Source organism: Anoplopoma fimbria, chromosome 10, assembly GCF_027596085.1.
Source record: "Anoplopoma fimbria isolate UVic2021 breed Golden Eagle Sablefish chromosome 10, Afim_UVic_2022, whole genome shotgun sequence".
Lineage (NCBI taxonomy): Eukaryota > Metazoa > Chordata > Actinopteri > Perciformes > Anoplopomatidae > Anoplopoma > Anoplopoma fimbria.
Genome location: NC_072458.1, coordinates 22,786,628 through 22,806,012, shown reverse-complemented (window position 1 = coordinate 22,806,012; position 19,385 = coordinate 22,786,628). Strand labels below are relative to the sequence as shown.

Below are 19,385 nucleotides of genomic sequence, written 5' to 3'. Positions count from 1 at the left end.
CTCTATTTTCAAGGCATTTATGTTTTATGTAGAAGTCAAAGCCTTCAATTATCTACAAGAATGTAACTTCTAAAATAAACTGAGTGATTTGGATGCCGGTTCATTCCAAAAGTGTCATTTGCAGAAAGAGTGATGCTCTCGCCTATGTTTGTGGTAATAAAAAAATCATAGAAATATAGTTATTAGACTGATAGAACTGACACAAAGAGACAGATGTAGAAACAGAAAGCTGACGGGAGAAGCAGTCTGGAAACACCCAGGCAGCAGTAACCAGTCAGAAAAAAGACTTTTATGGAAATCCTAGCTGTAATTATCTCAGCGTTTTGGATCAGATTCCTTTTGACTCCCATCCTCCCTTCCCCTCCCTCCCTCCCTCCTTTCTTTGACTCGTCGGTGCAAACACAGCCGCTGAAGTCTAGCGCCCGTTTTCAAACATCTGTGCAGCCATAAGTGCCCTCAGTGAGGCATGGCTGGCATCAGATCTGTCACGTTCGTTAAAGTGTCGCTCCAAACATCTTGAACATCAAGTAAAGTGTTGACGTACAGGAGCAGCTGCTCCGTTCTGCTAATCCATCATCCTCCAGACGGGCCCAATATTATAGGAATCTAAATACCCTCTATTTCTGTACATGTGACAGAAAGGAACAAGATATTCTTCTAATCACATTTTGTTTGAGCGGTTTAATCCGCTTGATATTGAATTTTGAAAAATCTTTTCCTTTCTTTCAAGGCCGCTGCAAAAGAAAGTATCACCGCAGTCTGCTGATTGGCTGTCTTCACTAAAGAACCACAAACATCCAATCACAGCGTCAGCAAGTTAATGTTGACCTACTGAACAGATCCTAAAGAACAATATCCTGAAAACAGACAACTGAAAACTAATCACACAACCTGAACAGGACCTTTAGATTCTGCAGCATCTTTTTTTCTTCTTTATCTTTAGTGTCCACAGCTCTCCGTGGTCATTCTTGCACCCGGCGACATCTCAAAAACACCTTTAATCCTCTTATGTTTGCTGTTTCAGCCCCTTAACTTCCCCAAAAGAGCAATAAAGTTTCATCTAATCTCAGGTCTGACGCCGCCACGCTCACTTTGGATTCGATGCTCGGAGACCGCAGGAGAAAAGAACGATAATTGCATTAAAACCTTGGTGAGGATTAAAACGACCCCAGGACTCCGGAGTTTACTTAGTAGTTATTTCAAGAAGAGGCAGAGAAATAGATTCCTGGCAGGTTTGTAAAGTTTCTGTCTCTGTCTGGAGGAAAGAGAATACCAATCACCAAAGCTCTCCTGGCGAGGTCCAGTGCTGCTCAGAGAAGAATAAAATCCCCATTAAGAGCAGTCGGGCTGTAATTGCATGAGAAGCGATGAGGCGATGAACCCAAATGAGATTTGCAGAGAGGAGAAAACTGGAGTTCTGTTGCAAAATGTTGAGTATTTTTTCTGTCTTTCTCGTTCTGAAGGAAAATATATAAAAGATCGATGCAACACAAACATAACTACAGACGATAAGAGACAAAATAATGGTGGTGAGACGGATTGAGATGCTTAATAAGTAGATTAAGACACCGAATACATGAAAGATTCAAACTGCCAAGTGTTTTCAGAGCAGAGGCTGTAATTTGGGTTTGAGACGGCGGCTAACCGGCTGCCAGACGTCCCATCTGCCCCGTCATTAACACCACCCCTCCATCCTCCAGGCTTTCACAACACAACAGCGCTCACACAAAGCGACACGTCACATTCTCCAAGAGCTGCAAAGGAACACGGCACCACGGCGGGTTTTCATGACGATAACACACGGCGAGGTGAACGTCCTGCGTTTCAGCTGCAGGATTTTTTCTTTTAAACAAAAAGCTTTATTGGATTCTTTTTGGTTTTGATGCAAACAGAAATGCTTCCAATATTTTGTCCACCGCTAGATAAATTCATAGAGGAACAAAATATGGGAAAAACAAAGCATCAAAACAAACAGATTTAATACTTTCATGGTACAAAAAAACAACAATGGAATTCTACCTTTTGTAAAGCTTTGAGATATTTTTGATTGAAAATGAATTGCCGTCCAGTGTTTCTGTAGTTTTCTGGGAGATTTGGAATAAACTCCTTCTTTCCTTTTTTCTCCTTGTGTTTCGGATTGTACATCGCAGCGTGTGGCGCTCACAATCACTTCAATAATCATAATAGGCTTGTTTACGACGCTTCTCCTCTCGATTCATTTCCTGAATGTTGAAGCCTCTCGTTTGAATTCTCTTTCCTTTTTTTTCTCGCACTGTTTCATTTCTTTTTCCTCCGTTTTTTGAGAGCGAGGCTCGATGATAATTGCCGTCTAAGTGCAGAAATATTAAGTTCTCGGGTCTTCTCCCGTCTTCAAATGAGCGAGGACGGTAATCATAAAACATCATGAAAGGGCTTTGTTCCCAAAGACGGCGGACGGAACAGGAGAAAGTGTCTTTGATTGGCACGGCGAGTCAAGCTCGGAGGCCTCTTCAGCTTCAACTGACCTGTTTTTGTTGAAATATTCTCCTCTGTCTGAAAAAGGTCAAGGTATTAAAAATCAATAGCTTCACCCGTCGGTGTCGGAGAAATCCTTCTTTAACGTTTTCTTCTTTCTGAACGGAGCTGAGAACAAAGAGTCTGCAGCTCAGGCTTCTCCAATTTGTAAAAAACTTTCCCTCTCACAGTGGTTCTTGCAGAATGACAGGTTGTCTTCTGGAGGCGTTTCAAAGAGACTCTCCTTGTTACACAGAAGTGGTCTTAAATCCAGACGACCAGAGACTGGCAGCGGACGGGGGTGTCAATCTTTTCCCGTTCCAGAGTTTTTCCGTTCACCTGGTCTGCCTCCTGTTTCCCCGCCGAGGATCTTACCTTCTGAGATCTCGTTGTTGTCCTCGGTGACGCCGCTGTCTTGTCTCTGCTGAGACTGAACCATCTCCACGGCCGATTGCTGAGCTGGAAGAAAAAATACATAATGAAAGAATATACATTAGTTAATGTTTGGAGAGGAGGAACACAGTAACTTGGCTGGAGTGAAGGGAGGCACCGGAGAACCAGAACCAGGACTGAGCGGGACAGACTGTCAGACCCTGCTGCAGTAAAATCAGAGGTTTTCTGAAGGGAGGCTGGTGCTCCGAAACAATCATTTCATCCACAAAAATCAACACAAAATTAAAGTAGCATTAAGAAAATGTACAGTCTTCTCTCTGATGGTCTTGTCTACTGATGGAGGTCTATAGAGGATCAGGACTAAACTGAAACTCTTTCAGAATCAGTTAACGGTTCTGTGCAGCAACTTAAGAGGGGAGAAAGAAAAACTGAGTATTTCTAAAATCCCAGGAATAGAATCGTCCAGAATAGATACCATAAGACATAATAACTAATCTGAAAATATGAGTGTATTTAAGCTTTCATGTAAAAAAGTGACAGCAACTGCAAAACATCAAAATCTCATTTGCTTTGATCAATTAGACACAGAGTGATTAAAGTTTAGGTCCTGAGGATCTCAGTGAATCAGCACGGATGGTTTTCTGTTTTAATAACATTCATATTTCATAAGTGCTACCTCAAAGTGTTTTTCATTAAGTGCATACAACAACAACAAGCAAACATTTGACAGCAGCCTCCATTAATTTACCGCAGACTGTTATTTACGGAAGAAAAAGAAAACATGTCTGCCAGCTCTGATTGGTTGTTACTCGTCACATGACATGCATCGTGAGCTGCAGCGCTCCAAAAGTTCATCATTTTCTATCGTGGGGTGCAACCGTTGCGCCTTTACCTCGCTTACATTAGTGTACGTTATTGTACATGTAATAAAACAAACACACGCACACTTTCTCAATTAGGATAAGAGAAGAAGTTCTGTTCTTTCAATAATGCACGTTTCCATTATGGTCAGGTCACAGCAGGCCAGCTTCTTTGTATCAAGTACATGTATCTGTTTGTTTCAATTTATAGTGCAACCAATGAAGTAAGAGTCTGTTTTGGTGGCATTTGTGATTCTGCTGATTCAGCTGGATCAGATCGTACGTTTCTCCATTGGTTCCTGCTCTCCCTGGTTGGTCCCTTGTAACATTTATTCCATCTTTCAGACCCACATTGTTTATATTCTTTTTATATTCCGTGACTCTTTTTAAATCACACTTCACATTAAAGTCTTCTCCATGGTCTCCCTCCCCTGTAGTCCTGACAGTCGCTGTATGACAGTGGCTCTGAGGTGGCGTACGACATGTGTAACATCTGTCAGCTGGTTTACTCCCAGAGGAACGCTCGTCTGTCGCATCTGTTCACCTCCGTGGTTGCAGATACACAGATTCAGCACCATGGTTGAATTTCTTTAGAGATGCTACCAGACAGAGGTGAATTTCCTTTATGATGTTTTTGTTGGATGTTAAAGAATACTTTGACCACAGATAGCGTAGTTGGATCCTCTAGTGACTGTAGGCTCCTGATGTCTTGCTGGTGTTACGTCTTCATTTAGCTAATTCAACAAAAGAGCACTCAGAGCGCTTTTTATGCTCTAGGCATCAAATATCACCACTCTAACCACCGTTGTATGATGTGACTAGCATTTGCTTTTTTATTATCTATTTGTAATGTTGGAGCAAGGAGAGACGAGGCGTACGGTAATAAAAGCAAACAAGTTTCAGCAGCAACATTCAGTGTGCGCCTGGCCCATCTGTTCCTAAATGGACTTTTCCGTCTCTGTCATGCTAGTGTCTGTCTGAAATATAAAGTTTGGAATACAGACACGACCAAAACAAGCTTCTCCTCCATTTACTGGCGCTTTTCTTTAAAGTTCTTAGATTTTTAACTCAAGGCACAAAAAAAGGTGTAGCGCTCCAAAAAATGACATGTATATATATCTGTTCACTAAGTATTGGGCCATTTGCTCATTTATTCTGCCTTCTCATTAACAGCATGGGATCTGAAAAGTCAATTTCTTTAGGTTGCTTTCTCACAGCTTTGCTGGTTATTGCACTCTGCCGTACTTCTGTTGCCAAACTGCGTGCGAGCACTTATCATATTACATTATTGACAAACTGTAAAAGGAGTCTATTATGTGATATTACGCCATCTCTTCAGTTTTGCAGAGCAGCGTGATATTTTAAATGCTGAGTCAAAGAGATTTTCCACCCCGATGTGATACATTTCTGGAGGAAACACTCCTGTGGATTTCTGCATTACAAATCCTGTTTAAAAAGTCGATGTGTAGTATTCCTTTCTTCTTTTTTTGTTTTGTTCCTGAAGCACAGTATGACGAGTAAATATCAGCAGGTTACTGAATGTCACTGAGTGAAACAAAGTAAACAACTCACTGGGAATATTTTAGCATTCAGGACCACAGCAGAGAGCTGAGGCATGCAGTGATTTGTGTTAACGTTTGTATTCTTGTCTCCACCAAACACACAGTGTAAACAACATAAACAGTGAACGCTGAATCACTGAACAATGCAGCATTAAGGCAGAACATAAAGAGTTCAAAAATACATCACTATATCCCACAGTGCTGCTGAGTTGCTCTCTACCAGCTCAAACTTTCAAGCATATTGCCCTCTTGGCCACACCCCAATCAGTGATGTCACAGCAGGTATTCTGCCAATCACAGACGATGGATTACACCCGCTGTGACATCACTGATTGGAGGCAGAAGTGCAGCCTGATGTCACATAGAGATCGGTCCATCAGCGGCTCTCTGTCGTCTGTGATTCCACTTTTACATCACAGTGTCTTAAGGTCACTGCACTTACTCACACAACGTTTTTGATTATCTGGCGTGACGTCTGTAAGCCTCCGGTCTGAGAACACACTGAACTGATCTGAGAGCATCAATCCAACATCGCCTGTATCAACCCTCAAAATCAGAATACTTCCAATGGCGACCTCCGTCCGGACCAGGCAACAACGGTTCCAACGGCGAAGCCAATGCAGCAGCATTCTCTCTGCTGTCCAGCAGGGGGCGACTCCTCTGGTTGCATAGAAGTCTATGAGAAAATGACTCTACTTCTCTCTTGATTTATTCCCTCAGTAAACATTGTAAACATGAGTTTATGGTCTCAATCTCTAGTTTCAAGTCTTCTTCAATACAGCATGATGTTCATTTAGTAAATGATGCTCCATTTAGAGTCAAACAGACCATAAAGCAGGGGATGCTTTAGGGCGGGGCTACTGTGATTGACAGGTCGACACCAGAGACGAATATGGTGTCTCTACGTCACTCCTCCTCAATCTTATATGGTAACTTCGGTTCATTGGTTGCAAATGAAAACAACATGCAAAATTGACGATCTCGAGGCTTGAAACGGCAGTCAACAAAACAATGGGTGACATCACGATGACTACGTCCACTTCTTCTTTACTTGGTAGTGTGGATGCAGCCTCAGTCATCAGTGGAGTTGTTCTAGTAAGGGTGAAATATTTGACTCAGTGAAAGCCTCTCACCTTCATGTTTGGCCTGCAGAGGTTTGCTCTGCTGTCCTCCACTGACAGCGACTATCTTAAAGTTGTATTCTTTCGAGGGGTCAAAGTCCTCGATGATCAGCTTTGCCTCCTGCTTCGATACTTCAATCTCCTTTTGCTCTCCACCTGTTACAGGGGAAGAGAAGAAGAAACAAAAGATTCAAGTACTGACCAACACAACATTTTAAATCCATTTTATTATCAATGTAATGAAGAGAAGATGCAAACACATTGAGGAACGTAAAACAAACCCACTTCTTTATGGCTATAAGTCAGCTTAAGGTTGAGTTCAAACCCAGCATGGTTTGTCAAGATCATTTGCAAGGAGCAAAGACGTCTGAATGCTCAGAGTAAAGACGTCTGAATTCATTTTTATAGTTTTTTTTAACGTCTTTGAAACACACATGCATTGACAGATTGAAATATATTTGAAACATCTTATTCAAACCCTCATTATCTTTTATTCTTCTTCCAATGTATCTTTCTCCTTGCATTTAAAATACATTGATTCAGGATAATTTACTTTGCCCGGTGTCCATTTAAATCTTTACAGATTGTACTGTAGCTTTGCAGAGATTTATGCTCACATAAATTCAATAGCGGTGCTCTCAACACCTGTTTAAGGATCATAAAGATCTAGAGTGCAAAACGTTTTATTCCTGAGGGAGCAATTAAACCTGCAAAGTGAAGTTCTTTCGTCTTTCTACAAGAGCCCTTCACCCACTGCTGGTCAAATGTAACACGACTTGTGTTTTATGGAAATATCATCTGAGAGACATCCACACAGAGAATAGGGTAGGAAGTATTTCTTAACACACGACCTGCACTTAAACTCTGTTGACCTGGAAGAGCAACAAATGGATGAAAACAACCCAAAAGGTGGCAGACAGACTATGAGTTGATGGACAACTGATGGGAGCTGGACAAGGAAAGTAATGGAAAGGAAGGGAGAATGAAGGGACGAGAGGAGGAAGTAAAAACAGATCATCTTTATCATCATTTTGAAATACATGAACTTTAAATGCAGATAAAAAAGCATATTATACAAAGATAACACATGATTCTGATTCTTCCACCTTCACAGAGCAGTACCTACAGATTGGCATCTCTTGAAGAACAACACATTTTGACTTCTGCAGGTGCATGAATCATCGTCTACTGTACCTTAATTGAACTGTAACTAACTTCCAAAAGGCTTTGGCGAATGCTTTTATTACTCAGGTCTGTGAACTGCTCTTTAACGAGGTAAGGATTGATTTCAGCGAGCGAGGCAGTGGCTTTAAACGGCTTCTATCAGGGAGCACGACTATTGAATATCATGGACTCCTCGCCTCTCATTCAACCATTCACACCTAATGGGACGAGGATCACAGCCGCCACTAGGCAGTACACTAGACAGTACACTACAAAGTACACTACAAAGTACACTACAAAGTACAATACAAAGTATACTTTGAAGTATTTGATATGAAGTGAGTTTTGAGAGGGTAATAGACCCTTTTACAGCCGACACCATGGATCCTTCACAGTGCTAGCTGGCATACATAGCCTCAGAGGAGTGGGCTAAGGCTACTTAGCTAGCTTGGTAATTCTGCCATGCTTGTATGCAACACTGGTTACAGGAATAAAACAATTCTAGCAATTTGTTTTTCTACACTGCAACAACTGCGTTTGGATAAAGTCTGAAGTTGTTTAATTGTATTCATATAGCGGCTGGTCAGTTAGCTAGCTACCTACTAATACCACCATGCCTTGATGCTAACGTTCTACTGGTTACAGCAAATGATGGGTAAGAGGCTGTCTTTTAACTGGTTTAAGCAATGTTTTTTGCATTACATTAGCTAGCCTGCTAATTCCACCAAGTAGAAAGTAAAATGTGTCTCTTGTGACTCACAACATGTAAGTGACTCTACTGTACATGTTGTGAGTCACTTACACTACTTAAGTAGAGTAAGTGACTCTACATGTTGGGAAAAACTTTGTACCAATTACCAAGATAGCAAAACTTGCTAGCCAGCGATAGCGTGTTTAGAGAAGTATTCCCTCTGTCCACAAAACTACATTATCATATTTGCTAACAGAAAAGGTGTCTATAGATACGTTGTTCCTTTACTTTGTACTTAGAATTAAGTTAATTAAAATATGTGAGACAAGTTAGGACTCAATGTCGAAGCCTCAGCAGAGCTAATAGCTGCTGATAGAGGATGGCAATAATAACAGTCCGTTATTGAACTGTCAGTCAAGCCACCATACCATGCTATCATTCTACATGTGTAATTGACATTCTTCTACACCTCTCTGCCTTCTCAATTAGCTTCAAAATGTTTCCAAAATATGTGAAAACCAGATATATTTCAAAAGGGACACAAAAAAAGAAAAAGAAACATTCAGAAAGCCTCCGGCATCGCAGAGAGAGGAGAGGAAAGATTAACTTTATTAACGCCTGAGGTGACGACAGCTCATCACGGCGTGTCCGGGTTCAAACCTTTGAGTCCATCGACTCCACCAAGTTTACAATTCTGTCTGATATCAGGCATCATGATGCAGCAAAAACCAACAGTAAAAGGTATAAACCAAGAATATGAACCAAACTTTAATCAAATCAATCAATAAATTAAAATGTATGCTTCCAGCATCTCATCCTGCCAAATGTGCTTTGCTGTCGTGGCAGCAGAAGGTTTGGCAGAAGTCAGCAGTTTACAGATTGACTCAGAAGCGTAGGTTTCCATTTCCTGGCTGTGAGAGAGAGAGCGAGTCCATCATTCCCACAGATATCGACAGAGAAGTCCAAGATCATCACATGCAAATTAGTTTAGGAGTTTGGGATGTGAGAAAAGTGCTAATTCCTTCTTTGACTTAAAATTTGTCATTTTGCCTTTTGCTCAGTTATTTTACTTTTGCTGCTGCAGCAGAATAAACGTCCCCGTTGGGATCGATAAATCCTTTTAAATTGTCCGTTACCAAAGACAGATTCTTAATGAAAAAAATGTTTGATTAAAAAAAATATCTACTTTCCACCATCTGCTGCATCAGAAACCTGTTCTTGTAAAGGCAGGAAATTGGTTCAAAAACTCTGGAATTACAAAAGAGTGTCAGACATTTCCCCCAAAATGTAAATACATTGCATTGTTGCATCTGTTGAACTGTGACAGAATAGGAGTCATGTCTTGATTTCCACGAGGAAAAGACAAGCTCAATGAAACCATCCAGCTGAGAACTACAAAAACTCCCTGCTGTTTGAGAAAATTAACCACCGCTCCGTCACATTCATTAAACTCACGCTGATACCAGCGGCCTCCAGCGAGCAGATGACCGTCCCCATCATTCACCTCCCTCACACGGCCCAGAACGCTGCGCAGACAGCGTACAAAAAAACTGAAATCCTTTTCTTCATAACCATAAGCACTACCCAAAGGCAGCATGTTGCAAAGCCAGCTGTGTGGGCAAGTCTCAGAAATGAGGCCAGTTTGAATATATTTAAAAAGGATATGGAAAAAAAGGCGGTGAAGCTTTCTAGCAAACATCTCTCGTTACTGTTAAAGCGAAACACATTTACATCACATGAGGAAGAGGAAGCGTTCCCGATGGTTCGATACCCGGCTTCAGCAGTCGATGTGTCCTTGGGCAAGACACTTAACCCCAAGTTGCTCCTGAAGGCCATCGGTGTGGACTGGATGATGAATGTTAGTTAGAGTCTGATGGTGGCACCTTGATGGTAGCCTGTCATCAGTGTGTGAATGGGTGAATGATATGTAACATACTACTGACTGTAAGTCGCTTTGGAGAAAAGCCTCTGCTAAATGACTGTAATGTAATGTAATGAAACTCCCTCGTCATCATGCAGTAACAAAGTAAAGCAAATCTTCAACTTTTGTTTTGTCTGGATTTGTCACCTTTTATTTATCTATAACCAACATCAGTTTTTCCATTTCCTCTCTCTCCATGTCTCCTCAACTCCATCCTTCATTCTGCCCTCCAGCATCTCCTTCTCTCTTTATACGTCATTCCCTCCATCCTTTGGACTCTCCCCCCGCGGTGTCAGATGACGGCTGCCGCTGCTTACTGTATCTTATCTGACATTTTCTCCATTACTGTGATCAAACAGACGATCAGAAGCTCCAGGTTTACTCCGCCGCCGGCTGACGAGCAGCTCTGGTGGCCGAGGATGACTTCACCTGTTAGACTTCAGGCCACAGTGGATTGGTGCATCCAGCAGTGTAGATGGTAAATAAAAAGAAATGAAGTGGGCAAGTCTTTGTCTTTGGTAAAAAAGTCAGAAATGTTGTTTCATTCCAGAAACTTCCTGAATCTGAAATCCTCTGTTATCTAAGTTTTGGTTAAGCAGAAACATGTTTCCCAACTGCATTAAGGAAAAAATACTATCTTATCTTAGGATAGAGATTTAGCTATAACAGAACCTATGTCATTTAGGGATTTCCCTAGTTAGGAATCCTAAATGATGTCGTCATACACAACACAAATTAAAAATAATAAATTGTTCTTTCCTTCCGTGTCTCTGTGAGCAATTTCAAAATGAGTAAATCTTTTTCTTATGCAGTGTAATGCTCCTTTATTGTATTGAGTTTCTAGTGAAATGTACCTGTATCTCCACAAGCCCACTGAGGGACCCCTTCTGGTCCTCACACCTTACTTTGGGAAACCTTTCAACTGTGCTATAACTCAAGTAGTCAACTAAATGAAATTCGTGAAGCTTGCTGTCATAACAACAGGATCAGAGGACAGTTTTTACAGCCGTTCATGCAGCTGCACCCTTTTCCCCGCTGCAATAAAATATCTATTTGCCTTCTTCAGTGGGACAAACAACCAGAACAGAAAGGAAAGAAAAGCAGGGAAAAAAATCTACAACTGTTTGGCCTGTCCAAGCAGCTCAAGCTGATTACTGAATATTTGAAAAGTTTCATCAGAGCCATAAAATACTGAAGAACAATAACCAATTATTGTAGTTCCAATTTTGAAAGAAAATCATGCCTGAACATCTTTTTCTCTGACTGCAATGAAACAACTTAGGCATTCTAGACCTGTAACAACAACGCACCCTTTTACCCTAACACACAAAACAAACATACAGTCTGTTTCATTTGTGCTCCATCTCCTTCTCTCTGTATCCATTTTTAACTTCTTTATGCAAATGAGCAGCACCCAAAATGAACCTGAATCGTGAGGAGGAGGGGCCGTGTGCTTGTCAGAGATGTGGAGTGCTAAATAAGACCTTACAAGCTTTGACATCCAGTGAAATGATCAGGTAACAACCTCATGTTCTGCCGAGTGAAACTGATGCAGAAGTGTCTTAAAGCTGCATTCTCTCTCCTGTCCATCAGGGGGCGACTCCTCTGGTTGTATAGAAGTCTATGAGAAAATGACTCTACTTCTCTCTTGATTTATTCCCTCAGTAAACATTGTAAACATGAGTTTATGGTCTCAATCTCTAGTTTCAAGTCTTCTTCAATACAGCATGATGTTCATTTAGTAAATGATGCTCCATTTAGAGTCAAACAGACCATAAAGCAGGGGATGCTTTAAGGCGGGGCTTACAGTGATTGACAGGTCTCTACCAGAGACGTATACGGCGTCTCTACATCACTCGTCCACAGTCCATATATGGTAACCTTTGTTCATTGGTTGCGAATAAAACAACATGGCGACTGCCGTAATCCAAGACCGCTGAAATAGAGGCTGTAAAACGGCCGTCCGCAAACCAACTGAGCCGCTACCTGTTGGGCTGGGTTTAAAAATGATGATACCAGTACCAAAACCAGTACTGCTAAAGTGATACCAAGGTTAGACTAACCTGTCGACATCACAAATAAAAGGTGCAAATCTAACCTGATGAACCTGAACGAACAACAAAAAAGGACACTTTATTGTTGTTATACTGCAAAGCCTGTACAACACGCATTTGAAAAACATTATTTTTCTTTGTTAAACTGAGGTGTAACTGCATAGTATCTTAAAATATTAACTTTTAAAAATGGCAACTTATGTAAATGGGTCATAATCAAGTGTCAGATGAATTGCACTCACTCACTCTTCTAATCACAGTCCCACTTGAACTGACACCTGTAGTGAATCCAATCACTTACAGCATAACTTCCATTCCCATTAACAGCCCTGTAGTATTTTCACAAACTTGTAGAAAAACAAACTTGTTGAAGTCTTCAACAAGTGAATCCAAAGAGGGTCTGCTGCACCTGAAGAGCCGAGTACGAGTTAAATCACATCCTGTGAGTGGTTACGTGTCTCTTTCTCTACAGAGTGAATTATGAACCAGTTTGCAGGTGAAGGGCAGATTTGTTTTCCCTCGGGGGGGAAAAAGTTCAACTACTGTGCTCCTCTGCATAACCAGAATTCTTTGTCCCACCTCAAAAGTCAAACATAACATAGTCAATATGATTTGTGTGCAAACAGAATCTTTAACCTGCTTTAACAACAAATCCCTTCGTGTCATCCGGTTGCCACATTGGTGCAACTTCACTTAACTGTCACATGGCGGTTACTCCTGAGGAGCCCTTGAGCGAGGCACGAGACAACCAATCGATCACAGAGGCTCAGCTTCCAGGTGTGAATGTGGGCAGCTGTGTGAACACCAGGCACAGCGGCGCTGATGAACGCTCTGTCAGATTCCCCCGGACAAATCAAGTTCAGACTGAAAGGTTTTCTGCAGAGAGCAGAGCTCCACCAGCTCAGAACAACCGCCCCACTGGGAGAAGCTGGAACCTTAAACCAAACGGTTCCGTTGTTTGGGTTTAATTTTCTGGTCTTCTGATCTTTTCGTTGCCTGTTTATTATGAATGAATCATTGATGAAGTAGGGATGAAACGCGGTGTTCAAATCTGCAGAGTTTATAGTCAACTGTCACTACACAACCACGCCATTCACACTTGCCAAATCAGAAAAACAATTCAATTTTGAAGTAAACCTAACCTACTATTGAATGTATTTCTACTTTATTTTGGGAGCACCTTTTTGAAAGTCCCATCAAATACTTTTAAAGAACACTTGCTGCTTAAATTCATGATCACAGTGATTGACAGGTAGCTTACCAGAGCCGCAACATTAGCTGTTTTTGGTTTTTGTTTCCAAATATGGTCACTTGAGTTCATAGGATGCAAAAAGCCAAAATGTCGAACTCAATGCTTCGAAACCGCAATTCACAAACCAATTGATGACGTCACGGTGACTATTTCCACCTCTTATACACAGTCTATGGCTCTGACGCCACCTTCGCTTGATAAAGTACTGTAGAAAAACGAGTGCGGTCATGTTGATACTGTGGCGGGCCGCCACAAATAAACCAATACCTGGGAAACACTGTATTTTTTTAAACAGCCTTAGTTGGATCTTACCTGGTCGTGTGGAGTAAACCACCTTGTAGCTCTCAAACTGTCCTTTGGGCTCTTTCCACGACACGTGCAGCTTGGTGGGATTCAGGATTTTGGCACGAAATCTCCGTGGCGATGAAACTGGACGGAGACAAAAACCCAAAATGAATGCCTGTACGCAATAACTGTCAGGTATGTAAATATTTGAATATATGAATGTATAAATAAAAGATCCCTGCCATGCACCGTCCAAACCACAAATATCTCTATCTCATTATTAGAAAAACATGTTACGTCATCAGTGCGTATTAGTGGATTACATCCATAACAATGGATGGAGTTCAATTTTGTTCAGTCAATGGTTGAGATAAAATAAGAGAGATTTTACAGACAATGCTTTGGTTAATCATTTCCAACAGATATATGTTTGCTTTTCAACTCTAAAAGATTAATAAAATATGTTTTTGCTTAAATGTTAATGTCTGTTTATCCTTATATAGTCGGAAAACGGCATCACTGCCCAGAATGTTGTACAGATCTGCAGGTTCCACAGACTCCGCTCTCCTTCTGTTTTACCTCTTCGCGCTCGCTCATCCGCTAAGCGCTAACCCCCCCGACTATGACTGAGACTTAAGTTAGATTGAACTCCCTCCAGAGTTATGGCGGCGTTAAGGCGGAGTCGCTCCATCTGTGTTTTTTAAACAGTTAGGAAAGTAGAAAAAAAAGAAAATTAAAGACGGAAAGAAAATTGTATCTCATCCAAGCTGGAGGATACACATCAGAGAGATTAGCTTTGCACAGATGTCACATTAAAAAGCAAAGTCCCATTCTCCTCCTCATCCTCGTCTTCCTCCCCTATTGACGAGCCCTCGTTGTGCTCGTCTCGGTGGGGATACGACAGGTCTTCTTCTGTGTTCCACTTACCGGCGGCATCAAAGCGACGCCTCTGCCTCTCATCCTGATTAGTTGTTGGCCCCATCAGCCCCCCCCCTCCTCCCCCACCTCTCTTTCTGTATCCCTCCCTAATATTCATTTTCTCAAGCTATCCATCTCCGTCACCTCATCTGTCCCTCTGCCTCCCCCTGTTCTATGGGATCCCTCCCTGTCCTCATCTCATTTTCTTTTTTTCCTTTCCGTGCTTTGAAACCGTCGTCGGGGGTAAGATGAGGATGAGGAAAAAAAGGAGTGAATGTGACTTCCTTTTAACTGCAAGGAGAAGAAGAACAAAAGGGCACCAAAGGGAAAGGCACTGGAATAGCATCTGTTTACTATTCCTCTCCAGTCCTCTGCAGGAGTGTTCAGATGTACAACACAGAGTGACTACATCCACTGAGCTGTGCAATATCCAAATACATTTTACAATGGCCTCGACCTGTGCAGAAACCCTCAGAAAAAAGCAACAACACTGTGTTGGTGGAACTTTGTTTTCTTGTCCTAAACATTACGTTCATATTTCACGCAGTATTGTTGTGATTTCACATTAAGACGCAGGTTAAAACACTGGAGTGAGGCCATTGTAAAGCATGAAAATACCACATTTCCATGGTCAACAACCACAACACCCCGTCATCTTCACACCGGCAGAGCCAAAACCCAGATGATAATCACCATCCATCTAGAAGCAACGCATTCCCCAATCTAATTTGGTTGGCTAAGAAAAGAAAATTGGGTTGGAAAATGAAATATGAAATCCACAAACTGGCTCCTGTGTTTGTGTCCTCATTATGAGGTGAGCCATCTGCTGCCGCCGACTTCTTTAAATACCTACGACGTGATTGACGCCTGGTGGAGCTCTGATGCTCCGACGCACAATAAACAAGAGGCTTAAAGGGACGGTTCACCCAAAACTGAACTAAATGCAGAAACTCTGATTGACTTTGGAACATGCACCTTTTTAGAAGGAATTTGTGTATTCTGTTTAGTCTGGAGTCTCACCATATGACACACGATATCAATATTTATGGACATTAACAGATTGCGTTTTTTGTGTCGCCCAAGGTAAAAAGACGATACAAATCCAAAGAGACATTGGATGTTTTCTTGAGCTTTGTGTTCCACTTCCCTGCAGCTTTCCCCACAATGCAGCATTCAGTCAAGCTGATCAGACCGATCAACAAACACGTCTGCAGCGTTCTTTGTGGTGAACCGACTCTTTATGCGCCTCGTTACGTGCAGGGAACGACTCATGTAGGTATGCAAAGAAAACGTGAGTTCAGCACAGGAAGGATTATCCTGATTTCAATGGAGCGATTGTGAAGCCGGCGCATTCAACAGCAGGCAAATATATTTATATACACAAACATAAGGAATACTGTACCAATTATCTCACCAACCTGGGGACGAGAACGAGGCCCGCGTGGGAGTTTTGGGCTCACGGTTTTAGCGCTCTGTCTCGGAAACAAAGGACGCTCTCTCGTCTGGAGCGAGCTGCTCAAATCCCAAATGATTCGAGAAGCACATGTTTTGCACCTCTTTGTTTGTAGTGTTGCTGAAATGTGTTGATTTGTTCTGTGTGAGTGCATCCACGTGTGTGTGTGTGTGTGTGTGTGTGTGTGTGTGTGTGTGTGTGTGTGTGTGTGTGTGTGTGTGTGTGTGTGTGTGTGCATGAATTATGTATGTCAGTCCGCAACTGGAGGCAACTGTATTCTGGTTCATGCACATAAAAATCCATGAAGCTTTGGTGTTTTTTTCTTTTTCTGCCGGTTCCTTTGCAGCACCATACACACACACACACACACACACACACATTCATTCACAGAAAGCCATGGATCTCCTCTGTGAGATTGTATTCTCACACAGAGACAAGTATTGGATGCTGAGCAACTGGCCCAGTGGAGACAAAGAACCTCTCCTGTAGAGATGAGAACTTAATTCTCATCTATTTTTCATGGGAGAGTCTTGTGCACACAGAGAGACGGACTGCTGCTGGAGGGCTGGAGAGCGGTCCGTCACCCCCAACGGGGATTTGTGCAGCGAGTGACACGCGCAAAAAGTTTTGAGTGCTTCTTTGAATTATTAGTGAAAGCAGAAGAATCCAGAGGACATTTTTGGGTGAAGTGACGATGCTGAACTGAGTTATAGGAAACAATAAAACGCTCCGATGCGAGCAGGAAGCCTTGAAGGGAGCGTAAAGAGATGATGGAAAGTTTTACCAACTTAGAGTCACTTTTCGTTTGCTAACGTGTCTTTTATAAAAGACCTTTGTTGTCATTGCCAAGAGCAGAATCTGTTAAAGATGCTACACAGAGCATCACAACATCAATTAAGTTTTATCACATTACATTTTCACACATCAGTACGCACACTGTGTGTTGATTTAAGCCACACAAACAGAAAACTAGAGGCAAAGCTTTCAGAGTTTCCTGTCAAACAGATTTTCCGCTTCATATCAAAATTTCTTCTTAATTTTCTTAATTCTTAATCATTTTTTCTATTTCATACACTGACAATTTCCACTTCTGTCCCCATAGCGTCTGATTATATTCACCAGAATGTCAGCAGCTCTCTGAGTGACGCCTACTGTACAAGATGTGACATAGAAAAAAAAGTTCCTCTGACATTTGACCACATTCCTTTCTGCTGTTTCCCCTTCAGGTGCATAAACCTGCTGCAGATATACGTCCTCCATTATTTCTGCAGGCGGAGAAAACTAGAGAAAAAAAGCCGGAGCTGAAATCAGTCTTTGACCTTTAACGGATTTCATGACAGGTGTTGAGTTAGGTGTTGAGTAATTCAGGACATCATGTTATTGCTAAACGACAGCCCTGACTCACTTTTCTATAAATGGTTGGAGAGTCAGCTTCGCATGTTACATTTCCATTTGCTGTTTTAGATTGAAAATCTTTCCCTTTCTGCGACTCCTGAAACTAACAAGGAGCCACAAAGCAGAGCGCTTTCTCAGTGGAAGCTCTCCAGGCGGATCGTAACTCACCTCACCTCCTCCTGGGTCAGTGGTGTAGCCGAGGCTGTAGAACTCTATGGCCTCTTCACTAAAGGAATGCTGTGGTCGCTTTCAGTTTAAAACTCTGGACAAAACCTAACAAGTGTCCTCATTGTGAGAGACTCATTCTGCTGCACAAGTGTCAGGATGTAGCTTTACTGGGCCAATGAAAGTTTCAGACTGACTGGTAAACATTTCTTGGAGGTAACTTAGGTCTTTTTTAAAAGTATAAATGCCAAATGTTTTGGCGCACTTGCTTCTTAATCTTCAGTATTAATAAATATCTGTAAGTTTTGGAATGTTTGTTGGATAAAACAAATAGAGACATCACCTCAGCCTAAAGGAAATCATAATGGGCATGTTTTACAATGACATTGTGGTAAAATGATTATTCGATTAAAAAATAATTGGCAGATTTATCAAATATGAAAGTGACAGTTAGTTGCAGCCCTAACCTCACTTAGTTTAAAGTCAGTGTTTGGAACAAAAAAAAAAACAGGATTTCAGAAGTATCTACTACAGGTTACTAGTTGTTTCCAGGCAACATTTCTAGCTTGTAATGTTATCATGTTATCTATTGAAAGCTTCTATTGAATTTTCGAATGAAGTTTCAAATGCATCCCCAAAAACAAAAAGATTTATTGGATAAGTTATTCTCTTTTTTATTAAATCAACTTTCTTTTAATGAAAATAACGCAAGGTTCTTGAAAGGCAAAAACGGCAACAAATATGGATTGAAGCAGAATATTTAGTAAAATAGAAATATTCGATACGATCACATGTTTCTTTTTTCAACAAAAATGTACTTTTGGATGAAGCTCTGGAGTAATTGGAAATGCTTGGATCACACGAGCTTTGCCCACCACTGTAATCTAATTCTACAAACACTAAAATACTAATAATATCAGTACAGGCAGATCGTTATCTGCAACTGGGCAGAAATACGGGCTATAAAACATAATGAATGTAAATGCCAAATCAAAATAGCTGTGCAGCAATTGAATTGTGATTTAGAATTTGAATGTCAGCGTTATAAATGAAGCTCAGAATTATTCATTATGTCCCTTATTGAAGCTATGAAACTATTATTTGTTGTGCCTTGCTATCAGTCTATCAAAATGCAGGAGACAAATGTCACATGGTAACCCTGCACTGTCTGAAAGCTTGTTGACCTTTCAGAACCTCTAATCTGGTATTATGGTATGGCACAGTATCAGCCCATCTCCTGACGTTGTGGTTTTGGCACTATGTCAGCAGGTTTTGGCTCTCCACCGCAGCGCTGAGCAGGTTTAGCCTTGTTTCAACTTCAACACTGCCAACAACCTTTAGAAGTTGGCGGATGCTAAATGTGTTTGGGTGCAGCAAAAAAATAAAACAGCAATCTTGTCTTGCGTTCCTTTTTCTCCACAGTCTAATAAAAGATGTGTCACTCAACGCATTAAGATTGAAAACAGAGATAAGACCTTATCTTAGATCCATAATCACGTCTTCCACAATAAAGGAAAAGCACTCAGCACAGCTCATTGAAGAATCATGAATATCAATCTTCACTTGCATTCCGAGGTCTACTTGACTAAAGGAGTATGAGATTGTTATCGGTGATAACTGTGTTAAGGAGACTCATCTCTGTTAATGAGGTAATGAGT

The 19,385-nt window shown here is 41.3% G+C and overlaps 1 protein-coding gene across 1 annotated transcript in view; it reads right to left on the bottom strand.

The window, feature by feature from the left end:
* The window catches only part of LOC129096972 (collagen alpha-1(XIV) chain-like), a 148,222-nt gene that overhangs the window by 124,357 nt on the left and 4,480 nt on the right, over nt 1-19,385 (bottom strand). The window contains 3 exon segments of the mRNA XM_054605647.1: nt 2,869-2,952; nt 6,442-6,585; nt 13,824-13,940. Of these exon segments, the coding sequence (XP_054461622.1) occupies nt 2,869-2,952; nt 6,442-6,585; nt 13,824-13,940 (345 nt within the window).